We start from the raw sequence: 21,030 nt of genomic DNA, 5'->3' as shown, positions 1-21,030 counted from the left end.
TAAAGGTTTCAGCAAGAATTTAAAATGGTTGCTTTTATCCTAATATTTTGCCTACTTTGTTCCTGTAATTTATTTTATACAAAACCGATTTGCTGTTTTCTAAGTCTACTTTTTACATGTATAAATTGGACAAAATATTTGACATTCCAAATCTATATTGGGGTGTAACATCTATTCCCGCACTTAAATCAGACATTTCCATTTAAACCGCCTCGTGTTAAAGGGTTAGTTCACCCAAAAATTAAAATGTCATTACTCACCCATGTTCCAAACCCGTAAGACCACCGTTCATCTTCGGAACACAAATTTGGATAGAGGAAATCCGAGAGCTCTCTGGCCCTCCATAGGCCGCAAGGGTCCTACCACGATCAAGAAACTCAAACGTAGTAAGGACATCAAAATGGTCCATGTGACATCAGGGGTTCAGCTGTGATTTTATTATGGAGCTACGAGATTCCTCTTTTTGTGTGAAAAGAGAACTAAAATAACTTTATTCAGTTCTTCTCCTCTGCGTCTTCCTAGAGCACCATTTTGGAGAGTATCACAACAAAGCGTGTTCATCGTCAGCTGCACCCACATTGTTTACGAGCAGGAAAATCATGCGTGTGTCATCATTCTCCAAAATGGCACCCTAGGGTGACACGGTGCGAAAAACTAATAACTTTATTCAACAATTCTTCTCCAAGTATTCTCATGGCTTCATAATATTACTGTTAAGCCACTGGCACATGGTCTGTTAAGTGTGCCCTCACTACGTTTCTGTTCTTTGATTGTGATAGGACCCTTGCTGTCTGTGGAGTCAAAAAGCTCTCGAATGCCATCAAAACACAAATTTATTATTTTAGATATTTTTGAAGATGAATAAAGGTCTCGCGGGTTTGGAACGACATGAGGGTGAGTAATTAATAGAACTTCCATTTTTGGGTTAACTATGCCTCTTAATGATTCTGACTTTCTTCTGTCAGGTGGATGGTTTACAGTTTTATCTTCCACTTGATCTTCATGATGGCCGTGTGAGGGTGAGACAAAGTGGCAAAGCTGCTCTTTTGGAAACCGATTTTGGTCTGCGGGTCTCTTTCAACTGGAACTCAAGAGTTGTCCTGCAGCTGCCTAGTAGTTACTATGGAGTTGTGTGTGGACTGTGTGGAAATTTCAATGGTAATAGTGGAGATGAGCTGAGAGACCCTGCTGGAAACCTCCTTCCAAGTCTGTACCAGTGGGCAAAGAGCTGGAGAGCAGAAGACAGTGTCACATCTGTGTGTCACGATGGCTGTGAGACTGACTGCCCTGTTTGCCCTCCTGACAAACATGCTCTCTACGAAACGGATGCTTTCTGTGGTGTCCTGACATCTAAAGGCCAGAAAGTGTTTAGTGAAGGTCATGCTAAAGTGAACCCACAGGCATTCCAGCAAGGCTGCGTTTACGATCTGTGCTTCAATAACGGAGACCGAGAACTACTCTGTCAGGCTCTGGAGACGTATGTCCATCAGTGTCGTCAAGAGGGTGTTGTCATTACAGATTGGAGAGGGAGATTCAATTGCTGTAAGTTTGATTACTTTCATAGGGTGCACGTTTATTTCCTAAACTTTTTAACCATGAACCTCTTGTTCTTCAACAGCTATGAGTTGCCCGCCCAACAGTCATTATGAGGCTTGCGTTTCTGCTTGTCCAGTAACGTGTCCGTACCCAAATCAGCAGCCAAAGTGCAGTGATACCTGTGTGGAAGCCTGTGAGTGTGACAGTGGATTTGTCCTCGGCGCTGACACTTGTGTGCCCACCAATAAATGTGGCTGCATCTATGAAGGTGCCTACTACCAACAAGGCCAAACTTTCTGGGCGGATGAAAAGTGTCATCAGCTTTGCAAATGTAATCAAAATTTGTCTGTCGTGTGTCATGAATCGTCTTGTGCCCTTGATGAGAGCTGCTTGGTCATTAATGGAAATCGCAGTTGTCATGCAATGAGCTCTGCCGTATGTGTAGCAACAGGAGACCCACATTACAGCACATTCGACGGCCTCCATTTTGACTTCCAGGGCACATGTGTGTATCAATTGGCTGCCCTGTGCACTGATAAAGAAGGCCTGGTACCTTTTAATCTGACCATTCAGAATGATCATCGTTTGAGCAGTGCAGTGAGCTTCCCCAAGACTGTCAATGTGTCTGTGAATGGATTCACCATCACAATGACCAGAGAACATCCATATCGATTACTGGTGAGTACAGTCACACAATATACACCTTATACACTAGTGGGGTGAGAACCATTCTTGTTCAGGTTCATTAAGACTAAAGTGATGTTTGGTTTATATTTTTGGTGAGACACTGTAGAGTAGCACAGAAAACAGTATTTTAGCATGCTAAAATACTGTTTGCTGTGCTACTCTACTGTGGCGCTATCAGTTCCATGCTGCCTGTAGATGTGTTATGACACTGCTGAAGTCTTATTGCGAATGACTTATGTGGTGGCTCTTTGAAGTGAATCGACTAAAAAAAGTTACTCTAGTCAGACACAGAGATTGGTAATTACTGATACATTTATTTGGAAAATTAGGCTAAAAATTACACACACCAAAGGAAGCTTAAATGGAAGCTCCCAGTGGTTTTTCGTTAACATAATAGCTCGGTTTAAATGTGAAGTGTGTAGTTTCTGCGCTGACTCCGTGGAATTACAAAACGCATTTTCAAAACACCTTTGCAAACACCCGTTTCACATGTTGTGTGCCCCCCCCCCCCTCCTCCGTCAATCTCGGTTCTTACGGGCCTATAAAACTTACGACCGGTGTCTGTAGGTAAAAGTAGGCTGCTTTCAATAAAAGCTCCAACATATTAGTTTACCTATCAAGAAGGAAAACAAGTTTGGTATCTCAATTATGACCCTGGACCTAAAAAAAAAAAAAAAATTGTAAGTCGGTTGGTGCGAACTAAAACTTACCTGGCTAGCCAGCTAAACCAGCTTCATGGTACAGGCCCCTGGTAGCCATTGATTCCCATTAGCAAGTCCGTAGTATGAAGATCATTTAATTGCCAGCAGGGGTGTGTCTAGAGCACTTTAAATGGGGGGGGGGGGCAGTCTGGGGCACTGCCTTAAAAGAGGGTGGTTGGGGGGGGTGGGGGTGGAGGGGTTGGATACACAATGTTAATAGGCCTATATTATATAGGCTATTAATTGCACAGTGTGAGATTCATTGGTCCTCACAGAACTTCGTGAGATCGCGATGAACAAAGAGTGACAGCTTTATTGGTTATGAGCACTCTTTGCGAGCCTTCTAAGCAATCCATTTAAAATGTAGAACTTGTTTTTTGCCCACACACGTTGCAAAGTTTTGGGAATGACATCTGCATATTTATGCGGGATTCGCTCTCGAAGTAGCAGCATATTGATGGCAATAGAAGGGACAAAATGTGAAAATGTGCATTAAGAGAGCACCCCCACTTATTTCAGAAGCAGCCTTAGTGGTTATTTCTGGAACCTGGTTGATGTGCTTCTATAAATATACAAAAACAGCAAAATACAAATGTACTACATAAAATAATTCAATAAGTGCATATTTACAATTTAAGCACTTAACTAAAATAGTTATTAATAACATTTTATAACTACAGAAGGCTAACTATATTCAGCTTGCTTCCATTTAGAGAGAAAAGCCTACTCTTCACTTGAATTAGAAAAAAGCTTTTCTGGTCTTCAGTGATGCGAGAATAAAGTTTGAGCATACATGCAATATCTGAGTGAGACCCGAGCCAATTCATAAAAGAACAATGTAGAATTAAAAGCACACGTCCAGTTTTGTGTGAGTGAAGGAAATCCGCTTGCGAGTGGAGAGATTCGTGCTCGCGCATTACATGATCGCGTAACATTATGCGCTCTCGACATTTGTCATTTAGATCACGCTAAAATACCTAAAATTAATAAAGAGGAGAAAGCGACCCTAGGCAGCTGCCTACACATGCCAAGATGCGCCAGATGCAGTTAGAAACTAACTAAAAACAAGCCTATCGCAAGACATCTGGTAGGGGGGGGCACCTGGGGTGGCCAGCCAAATTTCAGGGGGGGCCAGTGCTAGTTCAGAGCCAGTGTTCTTGGCGGTTCTTTAGTTTGTTCGACTGGCGATCCCTTTAAGAACTGGTTTGCTTTTCCACAGGCTAGAGAGCCACCACAGAGCCAGATCTTGCATCACTGAACAGGTTTCATCTTTCATTTCACTAGCATGGCCGCGCCAAAGACAACTGGCTTGTTTGAGGTGCATCGGTGCCATGCAGACGGATTGATCAATCCGCGCACAAAGCACCACGAGGGTGATCCAAAAGCATAAAGCGCCGTCTGCTTTCCAGTCACTCCCGCAGTTTGATGTATAACCTGAAATATGGACTCTTTTGTGCTAGTAATCAGTCTTTGTCTTTCTCTCTTAGTTCGATGGCCAATTAGCGGAGCTTCCTTTTTTGATGCAAGATGTGCTTCTAGTTTTCCGCAGCGGTAACATTGCTGTGGTGAAGACTAACTTTGGTCTCCAGGTGACCTTTGACTGGTCCAGTGTGGTCAGGGTCACTTTACGTGACAATTACAGCGGTGCAGTTTGTGGACTTTGTGGAAACTTCAACAGTGTTGTTCAGGATGACTTTACAATGCACAATGGTTTGATGGCAGCCAATGCCAGTAGTTTGGGACAGAGCTGGCAGGTTGCTGCAGCACCTGGCTGTTCCTCAGCTGGTTGCCTTGGTGCTGGATGCTCAACCTGCAAAGTAACCCAGAGAGGGAACGCCCAGCGCTATTGTGAGATCATCACAAACCGGACGGGGCCTTTCAGAGAATGTCATGAGCAGATAAATTCCCGATCTTACCTAGAGGATTGCATATTCGACACCTGCCACTTCCAGGGACATCAGGTTGCGTTGTGCAATGCAGTGGCAGCTTATGCATCTGCATGTCAGAGTCAAAATATCGTGGTTCACCCATGGAGAAATGCCACTTTCTGCCGTAAGTAAATTTATAAAGTGTTACAATCAAGACTGATTTTATTTTACTTGTTAAAGTCAGCGTTACAATTTGATGCTTAGTACAATTGACTAAAATTAATTGTGACTTGACTAAATTTTAAAGAGCAGCATTACTATTATACTAATACGAATGTGTATTTTAATATTTAGAATTTTGAATGTGAATGCAGAAGTGACAAAACATTAGTTTTCATTAAGTTTTGGCACTTTTTGGTGCTTGTCATGATTTTATTTCTATATAGCTTTAATAGATGTTATGCATATTTAAACTTATTTCAGTTAGCATGATCGTTTTAATTTTATTTCCCCATTCAATGAGTCAAAATATCTCATGATCTAAACCTGTATGCATTTTTCTGCATGAGTAAAAGGTCCCTTGTGGGTGAACTAAGTATCCCTATTTGATTTATTTTAATAAAGTTTTTAGTAGTAGAAACTTTTTTTTTTTTTTTTTTTTTTTTTTTTTTTTTTTTTTTTTTTTTTCTCTCTCCCAAGACAAACTGACTGAAATGAATTCTGTCTCTGCTCTATTACAGCTCCATCCTGCCCATCCAACAGCCACTACAACCCCTGTGCTCCAGGCTGTACGGAGAGCTGTGTTAATATCTCTGCACACAACTGCAGCAGACCCTGTGCTGAGGCCTGCCAGTGTGATCAGGGTTACATCCTGAGCGGTCAAACCTGTTTGCCGCAAGCAGAATGTGGCTGCTTCTATCGAGGACGCTATTACAACAAACACCAGATGTTTTACGTCCAAAAGCAATGCTTGGAGCGCTGCGTGTGTGGAGAAAATGGAAGCGTTTCCTGCCAAGCATCAAGCTGTAGTCCAGGGGAATCTTGCAGGGTGGTGGATGGAGTTTTAGGATGCCACCCTGTCAGTTATGCAAGATGTGTGGCCACTGGTGACCCTCACTACTTTTCATTTGATGGCAGGATGTTTGACTTTCAAGGTGCGTGTGTTTATACGCTCGCTAAGGTATTTGATCAGGCCAAAGGACGGCTGGTGAATTTTTCTGTGGAATCCAAGAACGACCAGATTACAAACAGAAGGGTTTCTGTCGTCAAGAGCTTGACCGTGACTGTTTACAACCTGACGATTAGCATCGGACGAGGTGAACGCTTGAGAGTCACTGTAAGTCTTCATCTAGATTGGCCCTTTTTTTTTTTTTTTTTTTTTTTTTTTTTTTTTTTAGCAAGGATTAAACAATCTTCTGCAGCAAATGTATTTATTGTCACTTATTTTGAATGAATTGTTCTTTTGAACTTTTATTCAGCAAATCTTAATGTTTATCGGTTTCCACAAAGATGTTAAGCTGCTCAGCTGTTGTCCACATTGATGAATGGTTGTCTTTTCTAATATGAACCAAATCTGCATATTGGATGATCGTTGCCATCACAGGAATAAATAGCATTTTTTAAAATTGTAAATCTTTAGTAATTTCTCTATTGTTTTACTGTATTTGATAAAGCATAGAAAATGCTCATTTGGGGAGCAAAAAAAAATTTAACTTGCCAACTCCAAGCCTTTGAACGGTGTAGTAAAAAAAACTGTTAACTTATTACTTTAATTTCTTAATGTAAATATGAAACAAATCATAATAGAAAAATAACTGTATATTAAGATGAAATGTTCCTGTTGGTTCCCTTTCACAGGTGAACGACGAGTTGGTCACACTCCCTTCATCTTTTGGCACTCAAGTCACCATTAACCAGGTTGATCAAAGTGTGACGGTGCAAACCGACTTTGGCTTGAGAGTTCTGTATGACGCCCGATACCACGCAGAAGTATATGTACCCTCCAACTATCAAGGCCGCATGCGTGGCCTGTGTGGAAACTACAATGGTAACCCTGCCGATGACTTCTTGTTGCCCAATGGCACACAAAGCGCCAGTGTCAGTGCATTCGGACGAGCATGGGCATTGCCAGCCACTGGTGTTGAATGTGGAGATGAAAGTTTACCGCAGCAGTGCGATCAAACCAAAACCAAGAGATACCGCAGAGATGATGCCTGTGGACTGATGGCAGCTGCTGCTGGTCCCTTCAGTGCCTGTCATGATCACGTGAATCCTGAGCAGCATGTGATTAACTGTGTGTTTGACATGTGTTTTATGGATGGAGAGACAGCGATGCTGTGTGAGAATCTTCAGGCTTATGCCATCATGTGCCAGCAAGCTGGAATACAAATCATGCCATGGAGAAATGGTTCATTCTGCTGTAAGTTTAAACCTTATGATTTTATCTATTTTAATGTACAATATTTTAGGATTTTTTTTTTTTTTTTTTAAATAACCGCCTATTTTTTGCACTCTCTTAAAGCGGCGGACTGTCCAGCCAACAGTCACTATACACAGTACTCTAATAACTGTGCCAACACCTGTGCCAGCCTTGGCAGGTTCGTTAACAACTGCCCAGATATTTTCATGGAAGGCTGTCAGTGTGACGAAGGCTGGTTCTCAGATGGTGACACGTGTGTGACTGTGGGAGACTGCGGATGTGTCCATAATGGCAAATACTTAAAGGTCAGATTCATTTATTTTCATGATGATATAAGTGATTGCGGTCTAAAAAGAGCATTTATTTAACTTTGGCCACAGGCTTTAGGAGTTCTGATTCTCCTAATTAGATTTTTTTTTTTTTTATTATTTTCATGAAGTTTCTTAAATCCATTGTTTAATGTTTTTGTTAACTCAAATCATTGTTCAAGTTGAAATGTAGTTTCTGTAGAATGATAAAAAAAAACTGGTATCACCTTCCTTGGTGGTTATATGGCTAAGGTTATGGCTAATTATCTTAAATGGTTATATTCTCCACTCTTTCCACTTAGGTTGGTGAAGTCTTGGTGACTGACACCTGCAACAGGAAGTGTGTGTGTCGTGCTGCTGGGCTGCTGGAGTGTGTGAACAAAACCTGTGGCAGAGGAGAGATCTGTGAGGTTCAGGATGGACGAAGAGATTGTTACACTGATCAAGGCCAATGTGTATTCGATGCCAGTGACCAGTTGCAGTCCTTTGATGGTGTACAGGGGGCAGTGCAGCGGCCGGGAGCATATCAAATGGCTTTCTTGTGCAATCAAGAGTCACCTGACTGGTTCCGTGTGGTGTTAGATGCACATGCGTGTGCCAGGAATGATTCTGGTAATGTGACAATTGTCCATGTCTTCTTCCAGGACATGATCATCACAGTCAATCACGGGCACAGCTGGGTCAGTGGAATTAGGTTTTTTTTTTTTTTTTTGTTAAACTTAACTACTTCAGATTCTTCAGATTGCTTCAAATCAAATATAAAGTGCTGTCGACATTTAAACTGGGAATGTATTTCTCATTAAAACAGGTGAATGGAAAGAAAGTCTCGTATCCCGTCGTTCCTAAAGAGGGAATGTCAATCTCGTACCGAAATGAGGCTGTGATCATCAAGATGTCTGCCATGACACTGACTTACACTCTCCGTGAAAGCATCGTGTTATCCATAAGCAGAGACCTGATAGACAAAGTTTGTGGTGCCTGTGGCAACTTTAATGGAAACCCTGCAGATGATATGACAACTTCTGATGGGAGAAACTCCACTGTGATGTCTGTAGTTGCTGCATCCTGGCAGGCTGAAGACTTTACATGGTAAATATTTTATTGTATGGATGGTCGTCCTAAAGCCATTTATACAAGATTTAATTGTACTCCCATTATGGACATTGCAAAACAAATGCATAACAATGTTGAATGGCATTGGCTAATCTTTTACTTCTCATGTGCTTTTATTACAGTGTCTAACAATCCTGGGAAGATTGTTACCACAGATTTCAGTATAATAAAGGAATTGTAAATTTACCTGTTAGTCCTCGTTCTTTTATTAGTCATTTTGCTAGCACAAAGACTTTATGAAGTGTAATTGTAAATTGTATTTTATTTAAATACTGTTTAACAGGTGTAAAACTGATTTATACAATGTTTTAGTCTGATCTTGTTACTGTACTTACAAATTGAGTGTGCACATTAAAATACACTTCTGAAACCTTACAAAACCATGTTTTTAATAGACATGCGCAAAGCCCCAGTAGATTGCATCAACCAACGATAAACCATGAGAGATATTGTATATCGTACATGGAAACTGTCATTTTTGCCCAAATTGCCTGGCCCTAGGCTTAAAGTATTTTGAAAAGTGCTGGAAGTAAGATTGTGACTGAAGAGGAATACAATGCAGATTAAAGTGAATATGCACTAATGAGGTATACAGTATGTATGTTTCTGGTTAATCATCCAAATAAGACTAAACATGTCATGAATAAAATCAAAATAAACTAAGTTCTGTTTCTTGCAGTCTTAATTGTGAGTTGATAACGTGAGACCTAAGCACAAAATGTTTACTTGGCAAAGTAAAGTTTCAAAAGTAGATTAAGTATAAAGGCTTTAATTGTACTAATATTATTTATGTAGTGTCTTTAACTTCTGCATTGTCATGATTAAACTGTAATTGACCAGTACTCAAATATAAAGGATGTCATTCTTCACTCTGAAGGATGAGAGGTTGTGGCATCACATAATGCTTGAACTGCTTTGAGATCTAACCCTGGATCTGGTTTGAAATCTACAGAAGGGTTTATAACCAAAACCTTCAAAAGATATTTGTGCAAAAAGTAACTATTTTAAACTACTTAAACCATTTTAGTAACCCTGTTCTTGCATGTACATAAAATGTAATTTGTTAGGATTTTGTTTCCTAAAGCTCGCAGTATAAATCATTTTGACATTTACATGCCACTTCCTTTGTAACATGCAACACTTCTGTCCATGAGGGCGTCTCAATTTAAACTTCTTTCTTTCCAATTTGGTCAAGTAAACAGATGCATTTCCAGTAGGCCTAAGACCTCATCTTAGCCTCTGAAACATTGGAAAACAAAGAGCATTATTTCAAATGTAATGTCAGCGGCTAACCTGTTACTCGTGTTTTTATTCCAGTCATGTGTAACAAAACTGGGAGGAAGGGATTCTGATTTTGCTAACACAGATTTCTTTCTAAAGAAGGAATAGCTAATTGTACATTGGGGTTTAGAATGTGTGTAAATTATTACACACATTCTAAGTGTAAATTATTTCTATTTAGTATGTTTTAGTCTTATTACTGCACTTTTATGATTTGAGATTATGCACATTAAAATACACATCTGAAATCTATCTGTAAAAATTTATTGTTTTTCTAATTTTGTGTACTCTTCTAACATGTATACAAAACCCCAGCAGATGGCAGCAACCAACAGTTTCTTGGTTTTTGCAACGCTGTATTAATGTCCTGTCCTGTCTTTCTGTCAGCAGTGTTGCCAGATTGGGCGGGTTGACGCCCAATTGGGCTTGTTTTGATCGGCTTAGTGCATGGCATTGAAATGTTTGGTAAGAGTTCAGTTGGCCCTCTCACCCGGTCCTGAAGAAATATTATGACCACAGCTCCTGATCATCCAAAGACGCAACTGGTAGGACAGAATGTGATTGAATGTGTTGAGGTCATGCTTCTATATGACTTTTGCTTAGTTGTAACGTTCAATTTAAGTTAAATAGTTTAAGACTTTATTACGTAAACGTCAAACTTGGAAGTAACGTTACTTTAAGCATGTGTATTAATTATTATACAAGTTTAATTATGGGATTGGTATTTTAATTATTAACTATTAGAGATCCTAGGTTAATCTACATGACTTTGTTTTGGTTTGAGGATTCAGTAACATTTATTTATTACTTTGAGAAAGTGTTATTGAGATGTATTTGTAACTAATTCATGTCTTTTGTTTGTGTATCTTAAAGGTTATCAAACTATTCTGTTCCATCCCAATCTATCAAACCATCTTTAAGAAAATAAAAAAACAAAAAAGAAACAGATTTGAGTTGTCCTTTGCGTCCATCAGAGATTAAGCAGTTTTCAAGTTTGGGCAGAGCTGTGGTCAGTCAGAAAACACACAGAACTTGACATGCACTCAACTGCCTTTCGTTAGATGGCCAATGGCATGGGGCAGCATAACCTTAAACCTCACACACTAGATGTTTGAGTACATACATTGTTTGTGTATAGCTAGTTATTTTGGACACAAATGTTGTTCCATATGCAACTTCTTGTCATTTGGCTTTGAAGTTAAATTACTGTTAATTCTTAATAATACTAATAAGAACTGTACATTTCATTTTTATTCCAAGTTCATCAGAGAACATCAGACTCAGTGGCTACCAGTGTGACCTGTTGTGATGGTCATTCTTTAGATTTTCCACAGAATTTTCTTTGAAAATTCTCCTCATGCTCTCAGGTAAAAATGTTGGCACTCTCTACTGGCTTTTTCACACATCAATCTTTTTCAGAGCTTCAATTTGCTGACTTTAGTTGAAAAATAAATAATCCGGAGCATGACATCAGAATCTGAACTCTGTGATTTGTCGGTGACACCTCAGCCAGAATCTCATGATGTATTTCACGTGGGCATACAGGTTAAACCTTTGTTCAGTTCATTCAAAAGCTTATGTATTTGTGTGCTATATACAGCTGTAAGTACATGCTGTGAGAATCATAATAGTTATGAATAAATTTAAATGAATCAGAACCAATGAAGCCTCTTGAACTATTGAAACCAAACACTCCTACACTATTTCTAAGGAAAAGTTATAATTATTACTCCTTACTTGCAAAATTAAACCTACAATGTAGCCTACGTTTCTTTTCTATGTCATGACTTAAATCTTCAGTGTAAATTATATTTAGGTGAACTACCGTCATTTATCCTTGTAACAAAAAAAAACAAAAAAAATGTCACCACAAAACAGTCTTTAAAAAAATAAATAAAAATCTTCTTAATTCTGGTCATTGCAAACGATGGATAAACTTGACTCTTGGGGGAATAAGCTTGGAATTTCCACATAGTTACTCTAGGTCACGTCATGTCACCGTCTGCAGCTAAGAGGGTGTTGTCTGTTTTAAAACTCAGCCCAATTAGATAACTAAACAATAAAGCTGCATTTCCAGTAAGGCAGGTTATAGCCATTTGAATGCATTCAGCTGAGACTAGAACAGCATCTAAAGCGCAGCATCTAAAGCCCGGGTAAAACTGTTGGTAAGTTCAATTTATTACATTATAAAATACTAGAGCTTGTAAATTAAATATGTTTGGGAAATACTTCAAATAAGTTGATCTCCATTCGAAAAAATAAAGCCCGTTCACTCCCAGAACTAGGCCAATATCGATAACTTTATTAGCGTCCACACAAACAGACGATTAGCCTACTTTGCTTTACAAGCACTGGCTTGTCTATTTGTCTCCTGTTCTGTGAGAGCTGTGTGTGAATGGCGGGGAATGTGTTCTTTACGGTTTTTCTGAACATGTTTCTTCATTGCCCCTTATTGTTTTGAACTATGCGATCGGGGCAGTCCCAAGCATGGGGCCCTGGTTGTAATGTGTTCATTGTCAAAGTCCAAAATTAGTTTATTTTTAATCCTTTAATTTTATTATATTGCCAGTATTTTATAAAACCTTTTTTTTTTTTTTATGGTCATATTTTTTTATGTTTTTCTTTCTTTCTTTTTTTTACAGTCTATGGTCATGTTACAATGTGCCCCACTGGGGAATGTTGCCAGATTTCACTTCTGTTCTTTTAGGGTAAATAAAGAAAAAAGTATACACTGTAATTATGAAACACAATCTCATATTTGTACTAGACAAGTGTGAAATTGTTGTGGGGGCTACTCTGAACCCCATGTGGATTTACACAAACTGAGAAAGTCCAAAAGTATTAGGTTGTGCCCTGCTCTCCTCTAGTTGTCATTCTTCATGTCAACTGGCCTAATGCAACAGCAATGTGGGAAAATAAACTGATCACTATCATAAATCTCAATGTACAATTTAAAAATTGTGGTTACACAAGTGCAATAACAGTGGACTGCAATGTGTTTGCTGCAGATTGTTGTTTTAAACTTGTTCAACGGGTGGTGGATTAGGCCGTTCAAAGTGGAAAATCTTTGGTACATTGAATGTCACTGGAGCACAATGAACACACAAGGCGCAGCAGTCTTTGAATGAGCTTTTTTTGTAATACTAGACTTCTAAATCATAGTTACGTCCAAGTCCATGTCCACGGAATACCCTTTGTTCCTACCTTTTGTTTATTGCACTGCATCATAGTCATTTTTTCCTGCATAATTTGTCGTATTTCATCTGTATTTAGATACATTTTTAAATACTCATTTTTATTTAGATATTTTATGAAAGTCAATTTAAATTACTGCTATTTATATAATGCATTTCTAACTGAAACGCTTATTTTTTCTGTATCCCAGTAACACAGCAAATGAGTTTTTCAGGACTGGTGAGTGTGTTAAGGAGTAAACCGCAATGGATCCTTTACTGGAAAGTGAATCTCCTACACTCAAGTAAGCATACAAAAAACTAAAAAAAAAAAATCTGTGAATACAGATTTGAGCAGTCCGGCAGGCTGTGAGGCCCAACAGATTATTCTTAACAGATTATTATTGTATATGACGTAAAACTGTTTTTGCACCATTACAGGCAGAAAACATCAGACTTTGAAGTGCCCAGCTGTGTCTCCATGAAGAGTAATGCATCGAAGGAACTATATGTTGAATTCAAAGGTGACCGCACTTCTGAAGACAGGTACATTTATGGACAATCTTGTCACTATCACTTCCTATCTCTCATTAAAATGTCATAACAAAATAATATAAAAACAGATATTTAAATCTGTAATATGTTATTGATATTTATTTATTTTTTCAGAAATTAAATTATTTAGCTAATATTTCAATTCATTAAATCAAAGATTTGAACTGACATGGTGTGGCACATGTGGAAATTATCTGAATCTGTATTAAGCTTACAAATTAAAGTAATATGTGTGATTGTTACTTGTTATTGTTCTTCTTAACAGACTAATGTTTTTTATTTATTTACTGTTGTATGTGAAGTATAATATTCCCTGTTACAGGCAGAGGAGACCAGTCTCAGCAGAGCCGAGCTGTGTGTTCATGACAAGCGACACAGCAAACCATCCGCCATTGTCTGTTAAATGTATTCCCGATTCTAAACCCAGGTAAATTTATAGATGGGACAATCATCCACCAATGATCAAAATTACATGTAATGTAGCAAATATTATGTCAGAAAAATAAAGCTTTATGTGGCTGCTATAAGTACTGCACTGTTTTCCAAAATGTTATTTATTGCATGAAGAAAATATGTGCTTTACTTCAGTTTAAGTCAACAGAGAAGATCAGATTCAGCACACTTGTGTCTTTAATCGCTTTGTGTTCTTTGAATACTCAGATTTATTTAAAAAATCAGTGCCAAACTGATTGCACACTATTTTATGTATAATAATTTTATATTCTTAACTGTTTAATTTTAATTTATTTAAATTAAATTTTAAATTAAATAATTTTAAACATTTTTAAATTCCTTGTTTTTATTGTTGTGATTTATATTTTTGATTATTTTACTTCCTTTTATGTAAATCCCACTGAATTACCATTGTGTATGATATGTGCTATATAAATAAACTTGCCTTGCCTTGCCTATTACTCTAGGTTAATAAAGCAGGAAAGAATGGACCTTAGCAGTGGTGTGTCCATAAATGAGTACAGTTGCCAGGAATCTACATATACACAGTGCAGGTAAGACATTTAACACAGGTTTCATGGAGACACATGAGGAATACTTAAAATAATCAAATAAAGGTTATTTTTGTTTACTATCACAAGTCTTCAACGTACATACAGTACATTTACATATTAGTAATGTATGATTATTTAAATTTTGCAGAATTCAACTCCAAATGAAACTGACAAAAACATATCAGTTTTTACATGAAGGAACAGCTCAGCAAGGAAGCCCAACACTCTTAAATGAGATCTATACTGAGCTCTACATCACAGATGCTAAAGAAATCACTGAAGAATGCGAGATCAGACAGATTGAAACAGCAGCTATGAAAGCAGTGACAGAGGACAGACCAATCAACTGCAATGATATTTTCTCACTGTTACCTGGACAAAAACAGCCCATCAGAACTGTGCTGACTAAAGGATTCGCTGGCATTGGAAAAACAGTCTCTGTGCAGAAGTTCATTCTGGACTGGGCCGAAGGGAAAGCAAATCAGGACGTCCACCTCATATTTCCACTTCCTTTCAGAGAGCTCAAGTTGATAAATGACAAAAAGCTCAGTGTTTTAGATCTTCTCCATGTTTTCTTCCCTGAAACTAAAGAAATTGACATTTTCAGTGATAAATATAAAATTTTGTTCATCTTTGATGGTCTAGACGAGTGCCGTTTTCCCTTAGATTTTCCCAGAAATGAGATTCTACAGGATGCAACCGAAGAGACATCATTAGACGTGCTGCTGACAAACCTCATTGCTGGGAATCTGCTTCCCTCTGCTCTCATCTGGATCACCTCCAGACCAGCAGCAGCTGATCTCATCCGCTCTGAGTGTGTCCATCGACTGACAGAGGTACGAGGCTTCAATGATCCTCAGAAGGTGCAATACTTTAGAAAGAGAATCAGTGATCAGATCCTGGCTGAGAAAATCGTCTCACACCTGAAGTCATCAAGGAGCCTCTACATCATGTGTCACATCCCAGTGTTCTGCTGGATCTCAGCCACTGTTCTAGAGAAGATGTTGAGTCAAGCAGAGAGTGGAGAGATTCCCAAGACTCTCACTCAAATGTTCACACACTTCCTGATCATTCAGACCAAAATCAAACATGAAAAGGACTATGAGAATAACGGGACAGATGCAGACATGATCCTCAAACTGGCAAAACTGGCTTTTCAGCAGCTTATGAAACGCAATGCTCTCTTCTACGAAGAAGATCTGAGACCGTGTGGCATTGATGTGACAGAAGCATCAGTGTACTCTGGGTTGTGCAGTCAGATCTTCAGAGAGGAGTTTGGGTTACATTCTGGTAAAATCTACTGCTTTGTTCACCTCAGCATTCAGGAACATCTGGCTGCTCTGTATGTGCATCACACTTTCACAACACAGAACATTAATGTGTTACACCAAACTACTGAACCATCTCACGAAGCAACATATACACAGATTCCAATATTTGACCTGCATCAGAAAGCTGTTGATGAGACCTTACAAAATAAAAATAGACACCTGGGCCTATTTCTTCGCTTCCTTCTGGGCTTCTCACTTGAGTCCAATCAGACTCTTTTAAAAGTTCTTCTGTCACAGACAGAAACCAGGTACCACAATTTAGAGAAAACGGTCGAATACATTAAGAAGAAGATAGAGGAACATCCCACTCCAGATAAATTCATCAGTCTTTTCCACTGCCTTAATGATCTGGGTGACATTTCACTAGTGGAACAAATTCAGCATTATCTCAATCAAAGAGCTCTTACCACAGCCAAATTAACCCCTTTACAGTGGTCAGCTGTCGTGTTTGTTCTTCTGACTTCAGAGAACTTGGATGTGTTTGAACTGAAGGCATATGCCTGGAAAACCAACTGTGCACAAATGGTGCGAGTTCTTTTGCATCTTGTGCCTGTGGTTAAAGCATCCAAATCAGTTCGGTATGTCATAATGACAATGCGTTTATACAATTCCATGATACAAACTGTCTTCAATTGATTTATTTTGAAATAAATCCTTCTGTAAATTTTTGTAATATTTTTCATAGACTTACTCATTGTGAACTGACACCAAAGTGCTGCCATCCTCTGGCCATAGCTCTTGCCTCTGAGCCTTCATGTCTAACAGAAATGAATTTGAATGGAAATGAATTGAAGGATGCAGGCGTGAAGTTGCTGTCTGAAGGAATGGGAAATTCTAATTGCAAACTACAGATAATGGGGTAACTGTTATTATGCATAAGCTTATATTGAAGGATATTCGTAATATTAAAGCAAGTACTGAAATGTACATACACTATACTGCCAAAAGTATTGGGACACCCCCTTCTAATGAACATGTTCCACACTGATTGCATCAATCATTTCTTTTTGAACCTTGCCTTATATACAGAGGCATTGTCATGTTAGAATAGAAAAGGGTCCTGTCCAAACTGTTGCTATAAAATTAGAAGCACAGACTTCCCTAGAATATCATTATATGCTTAAACATTAAGATGTGTACTCATGGGAATTACTAAAGTAGTCAAACCTGTTCATTAGAAGGGGGCGTCCCAATATTTTTGGCAATATAGGTTGTGGTTAACTTTTTATGAAGAAGTATTTGCTCTTACATGAACTGAGAGAGAATTGTTATTGTTCCCTCTGCAGGCTGAATGGTTGTGGTATCACAGATAAAGGTTGTGCTGCTCTGGCTTCAGCTCTCATATCAAACCCCTCACACCTGAGAGAACTGGACTTGTCATTTAATAAACTAGGAGGTAGAGGAGTACAGTGTCTGTCTGATGGACTGAAGAATCCTCTTTGCAGAGTAGAGAAACTGAAGTATGATCTCTTTGGTTGTTGTGTTAACAGAATACTTAAGTCTGCCCTCAAAACACTTACATACAAATAAGTGTGTAATTTGTTATATCTGCAGGCTGAGGAATTGTGATATAACAGATGAAGGTTGTGCTGCTCTGGATTCAGCTCTGAAATCAAACCCCTCGCACCTGAGAGAGCTGGATCTGACTACAAATAATGTACGAGATAAGGGAGCGAATTGGCTATCTGTCGCTTTACATAATCCTGAATGTCAACTGAAAATTCTGAGGTATGATCTCGTGTAGTCTGCTCAAGTGGTTACTGGTGAACTGATCTATGTTTTATGAATAAAACAAGTGAAAGATGCATATTTGTTCTGTCTGTAGGCTGAAGGAGTGTGGTATCACAGATGGAAGTTGTGCTGCTCTGGCTTCAGCTCTGAGATCAAACCCCTCACACCTGAAAGTGCTGGATCTGTCTGAGAATAAACTGGGAGACTCTGGAATTAAGCTTCTTTCTAAAGGACAAAATTGTCCTGCTATTGGTCTTGAACAACTGTGGTAAGAAAACTTTCCTGAGTTACACATTACCTGACCCCAATTACAGTGTATCCAAATAAGTTTCTCTGTGCAGGCTGACTGGTTGTGGTATCACTCACAAAGGTTGTGGTGCCCTGGCTTCAGCTCTAACATCAAACCTCTTACAGCTGAAAGAGCTGAATCTGTCTAACAATGTCGTAGGAGATTCAGGGCTGAAGCTGTTCTCTGCTGCACTGCAGAGTCCTCACTGTAAACTACAGACACTCGGGTAGAGTCACAGCACTTGAAATACTCTGCAAGTCAAACTCAGAAATCACATAAGTGTCTATGAGTATCCTCAACAGTGAAGATGTGTCTTTGTTCCTTCTGCAGGTTGAATGATTGTGGTATCAAAGATGAAGGTTGTGATGCTCTGATTTCTGCTCTGACATTAAACTTCTCAAACTTGAGTAAGCTGCATCTGTCTGGGAATGAAATAGAAAAGTCAACGGAGCAACTTTTGGCTCTAAAGGATCATCCAGATAATAAGCTGAAAAAAGTCAAGTGAGTTTTAATGGGATAGTTCACCCAAAATGATTTTTCAAAAATTATTTACTTACCATAACTTAAACCTTTCCTATCCTGCATGCAAGTGCTATTTTAAAGAAAGTTGCCCTTTTTCACACAATTAAAGTGGATGATGATTCACATTTTAAACCGCAATAAACAGTAAAAGTAGTCCATATATCCCATGAGCTTTATTGCAAGTCTTTCTAAGCCACACTTTATCTTAGTGTGAGGAACAGACTTGAAGTTAAGCAGTTATTAGTAGATCTGTTCACTACGGTGCCCGAGAGGGGCCGTCTTCGGTTCACTTAGTTTTGTCATGTCATTAAGTCATGGGAACGTGATATGTCGTGGCCACGAGATCGTTTTGTCGAGGTAACGACATCCTTATGTCGTGGCCTCGAGATGCTATGTTGAGGGAACAACATCCATTTCTCATGGCCAGGACTTCTTATGTTGAGGAAACAACATTTTTCTCGTGGCCACGAGTTTAATGTGTAAACAAACCTACGTGACCATAGCAACCCGGGATTATCAGGATTCATTCATATTTTATTTTGAATTAAGAAATTATTCATTAATTATTATAGAATAGGCTGCCGGACTGTAAGCAGTTGCACGCAATGTTGCGCAGTTGTGCAAAGGCTAAATGTTACATAAAATAAAATAGACCTACAAGAAAACATTTTTATCCATCACACAGTCTTGCTAGCTGTGTGTCTCCATTAACTGATAGTCTTTTTCCATAATATTTGTATATTATTATTATTAGCTATTATTATCATTATTATTATTAGCCTATTATTATTTTTATATAAACTTTTCCCTTCATTTCGATCTCTTTACATAACATTCTGATCAGTTTTGTAAATACTCGACATTAAGCTTTGATTATGCTGACTGGAATTTATAGCCTAATGGAAATACAGTTTAAAGGTTGAATTTAACATATTTCTTTTTTTTTCTCCAAATTAATAATTATTAATATTATAGCCTACTGCCTAGTGTTTTGTTGAGGAATGAATCATTCATAGTTAGTAAATGAAAACACAACACGCTCATTTATCATCACTATTTATCAGGTTTGTTCACACATTAAACTCATGGCCACGAGAAAAATGTCGTTCCCTCAATATAAGAAGTCATAATATCACATTCCCATGAGTTAATATGACGTTCGCATGAATTAATATCTCGTGGCCACAACAAAACTAAGTGAACCGAAGACGGCCCCTCCCAGGCACCGTAGTTCACTCATTATCTGTACACTCATTATACATTATATATTGTAGAGATGTAATTTATTTGTTACTTGTCTTTGCTTTCCTTTCAGTCTATCCACTTGCAGATCTGATTCTTACTTAGAATATTGAGATGTCAGGAGCAACAATGATCCTGCTGCACAATTAAACATTAATCACTACTCATATTTGACACAGGCTGACACAAGATCCACCTCACACTTGTAAATAAGCACTGAACTTTTCAGCATTCATTCTTTTACTTTGAACTATCCATTATTGGGTAACTTTTTTTTAATATTCACAAGCAACACATTTTAAATATGAAATTTTGAAATACAAAATTGAAATATTTTTCTGTAAAGTGTACTCCAGTAGGCCTAATTTTTTATAATAAGGTTTTACAATGTTTTATTACAACTTCAAAAAAATTGAGTACAGTGTGCTTATGTCATTAATAAATGTATTAAAGAGTACATATGAAGACTAATATATAAATATAGAGTATTAATGGTGCAATAACTGTGGACGCATGTTTATCATAACATGATTTGTAGAGGTCTGTTAGTTAAGAGAGAAAAATGGTACAATTGCCCTATCTGTCTGTCTGTCTTTCAATCTATTTGTGTTTCTATTTCACAAACATGGGCAATGTTTTAAGCTGTTAAATGTTTTTTTTTTTTTTTTTTTTTTTTTTGGAATGCAGTAATTTTAAGGCTACCTGTTTAGTTAAAAAGGAACGGAACTAACATATTTTGTCATGTATGTTTCTTAAACAAGTGTGTGCAATTCTCACATTCAGAAAAGAAGTAACACTATAATGATTTAACTAATGTACATTTTTTTGTTGTTGTAAATGTGGAGTTAAGGCAATGTCACATATTTAAATGTAATTTTATACAATCCATTAACTATAATTACAAACAACTGTTTTATGTTTTTGTATGTCATATGTATGTTAATGTTTACTTATATGCTGTTTATTAAATAGTTTTGTTTTTTATAATTAACATAAACAGAATTATCAATGGCTATCAAAATGTTGTTATAGTGGTTAATTAAGGAATAATTGATGACAAACTATTGAATCGAGAATCCTGAAGTTGTAGTGCCAGCTTAATTGTGTCCGGCTCTCAACACAAATGGTGAGTTTCAGATTTTATAAAAGCAATAGAAGTCAGTATGTTTTCACAAAGTGTATGACTAGAGAAGTATAAATTAGGATTGTGATTCCATTTAGATACATTTACAGAATGGACATCTAGTGCTTTCAGGTATGAATCTTG

The 21,030-nt window shown here is 38.0% G+C and overlaps 2 protein-coding genes across 3 annotated transcripts in view; both read left to right on the top strand.

Moving 5' to 3' along the window:
- Positions 1–8,612, top strand: part of fcgbp (Fc gamma binding protein) — a gene marked incomplete at both ends in the record, with an annotated part of 36,120 nt that extends 27,508 nt beyond the window's left edge. The window contains 8 exons of the mRNA XM_079387434.1: positions 966–1,542; positions 1,619–2,214; positions 4,412–4,976; positions 5,533–6,128; positions 6,650–7,211; positions 7,314–7,516; positions 7,822–8,199; positions 8,328–8,612. Coding sequence (XP_079243560.1) covers positions 966–1,542; positions 1,619–2,214; positions 4,412–4,976; positions 5,533–6,128; positions 6,650–7,211; positions 7,314–7,516; positions 7,822–8,199; positions 8,328–8,612 — 3,762 coding nt within the window. The remainder of the gene's footprint in view (positions 1–965; positions 1,543–1,618; positions 2,215–4,411; positions 4,977–5,532; positions 6,129–6,649; positions 7,212–7,313; positions 7,517–7,821; positions 8,200–8,327) is intronic.
- Positions 8,613–10,360: 1,748 nt separating this feature from the next.
- Positions 10,361–20,780, top strand: LOC306851175 (NLR family CARD domain-containing protein 3-like). Of its 2 annotated transcripts, XM_079387312.1 has the most exons (14): positions 10,361–10,458; positions 10,787–11,280; positions 13,299–13,391; positions 13,528–13,632; positions 13,964–14,068; positions 14,562–14,648; positions 14,797–16,557; positions 16,665–16,838; positions 17,266–17,439; positions 17,534–17,707; positions 17,805–17,978; positions 18,052–18,225; positions 18,330–18,500; positions 19,837–20,780. In XM_079387312.1, exons 3-14 carry the CDS (start codon positions 13,354–13,356, stop codon positions 19,874–19,876), a joined length of 3,177 nt encoding a protein of 1,058 aa, XP_079243438.1. In that variant the 5' UTR covers positions 10,361–10,458; positions 10,787–11,280; positions 13,299–13,353; the 3' UTR covers positions 19,877–20,780. The 2 variants fall into 2 exon arrangements, with proteins under 2 accessions (XP_079243438.1, XP_079243437.1); XM_079387311.1 differs by lacking the exons at positions 10,361–10,458; positions 10,787–11,280 and adding an exon at positions 11,992–12,078.
- Positions 20,781–21,030: the final 250 nt, after the last annotated feature.

Source organism: Barbus barbus (genome assembly GCF_936440315.1).
Source record: "Barbus barbus genome assembly, chromosome: 31".
NCBI classification, from domain to species: Eukaryota; Metazoa; Chordata; class Actinopteri; order Cypriniformes; family Cyprinidae; genus Barbus; species Barbus barbus.
This window is presented reverse-complemented; position numbering and strand designations above follow the sequence as displayed.

What these genes read in the sequence shown, in the direction of transcription:
- LOC306851175 (XM_079387312.1), top strand. Translation starts at nt 13,354, where the DNA reads ATGGATCCTTTACTGGAAAGTGAATCTCCTACACTCAA. An exon ending in TGTCAACTGAAAATTCTGAG is followed by an intron (nt 17,708 to 17,804) that starts GTATGATCTCGT and finishes TTCTGTCTGTAG; the next exon opens with GCTGAAGGAGTGTGGTATCA. An exon ending in AATAAGCTGAAAAAAGTCAA is followed by an intron (nt 18,501 to 19,836) that starts GTGAGTTTTAAT and finishes CTTTCCTTTCAG; the next exon opens with TCTATCCACTTGCAGATCTG.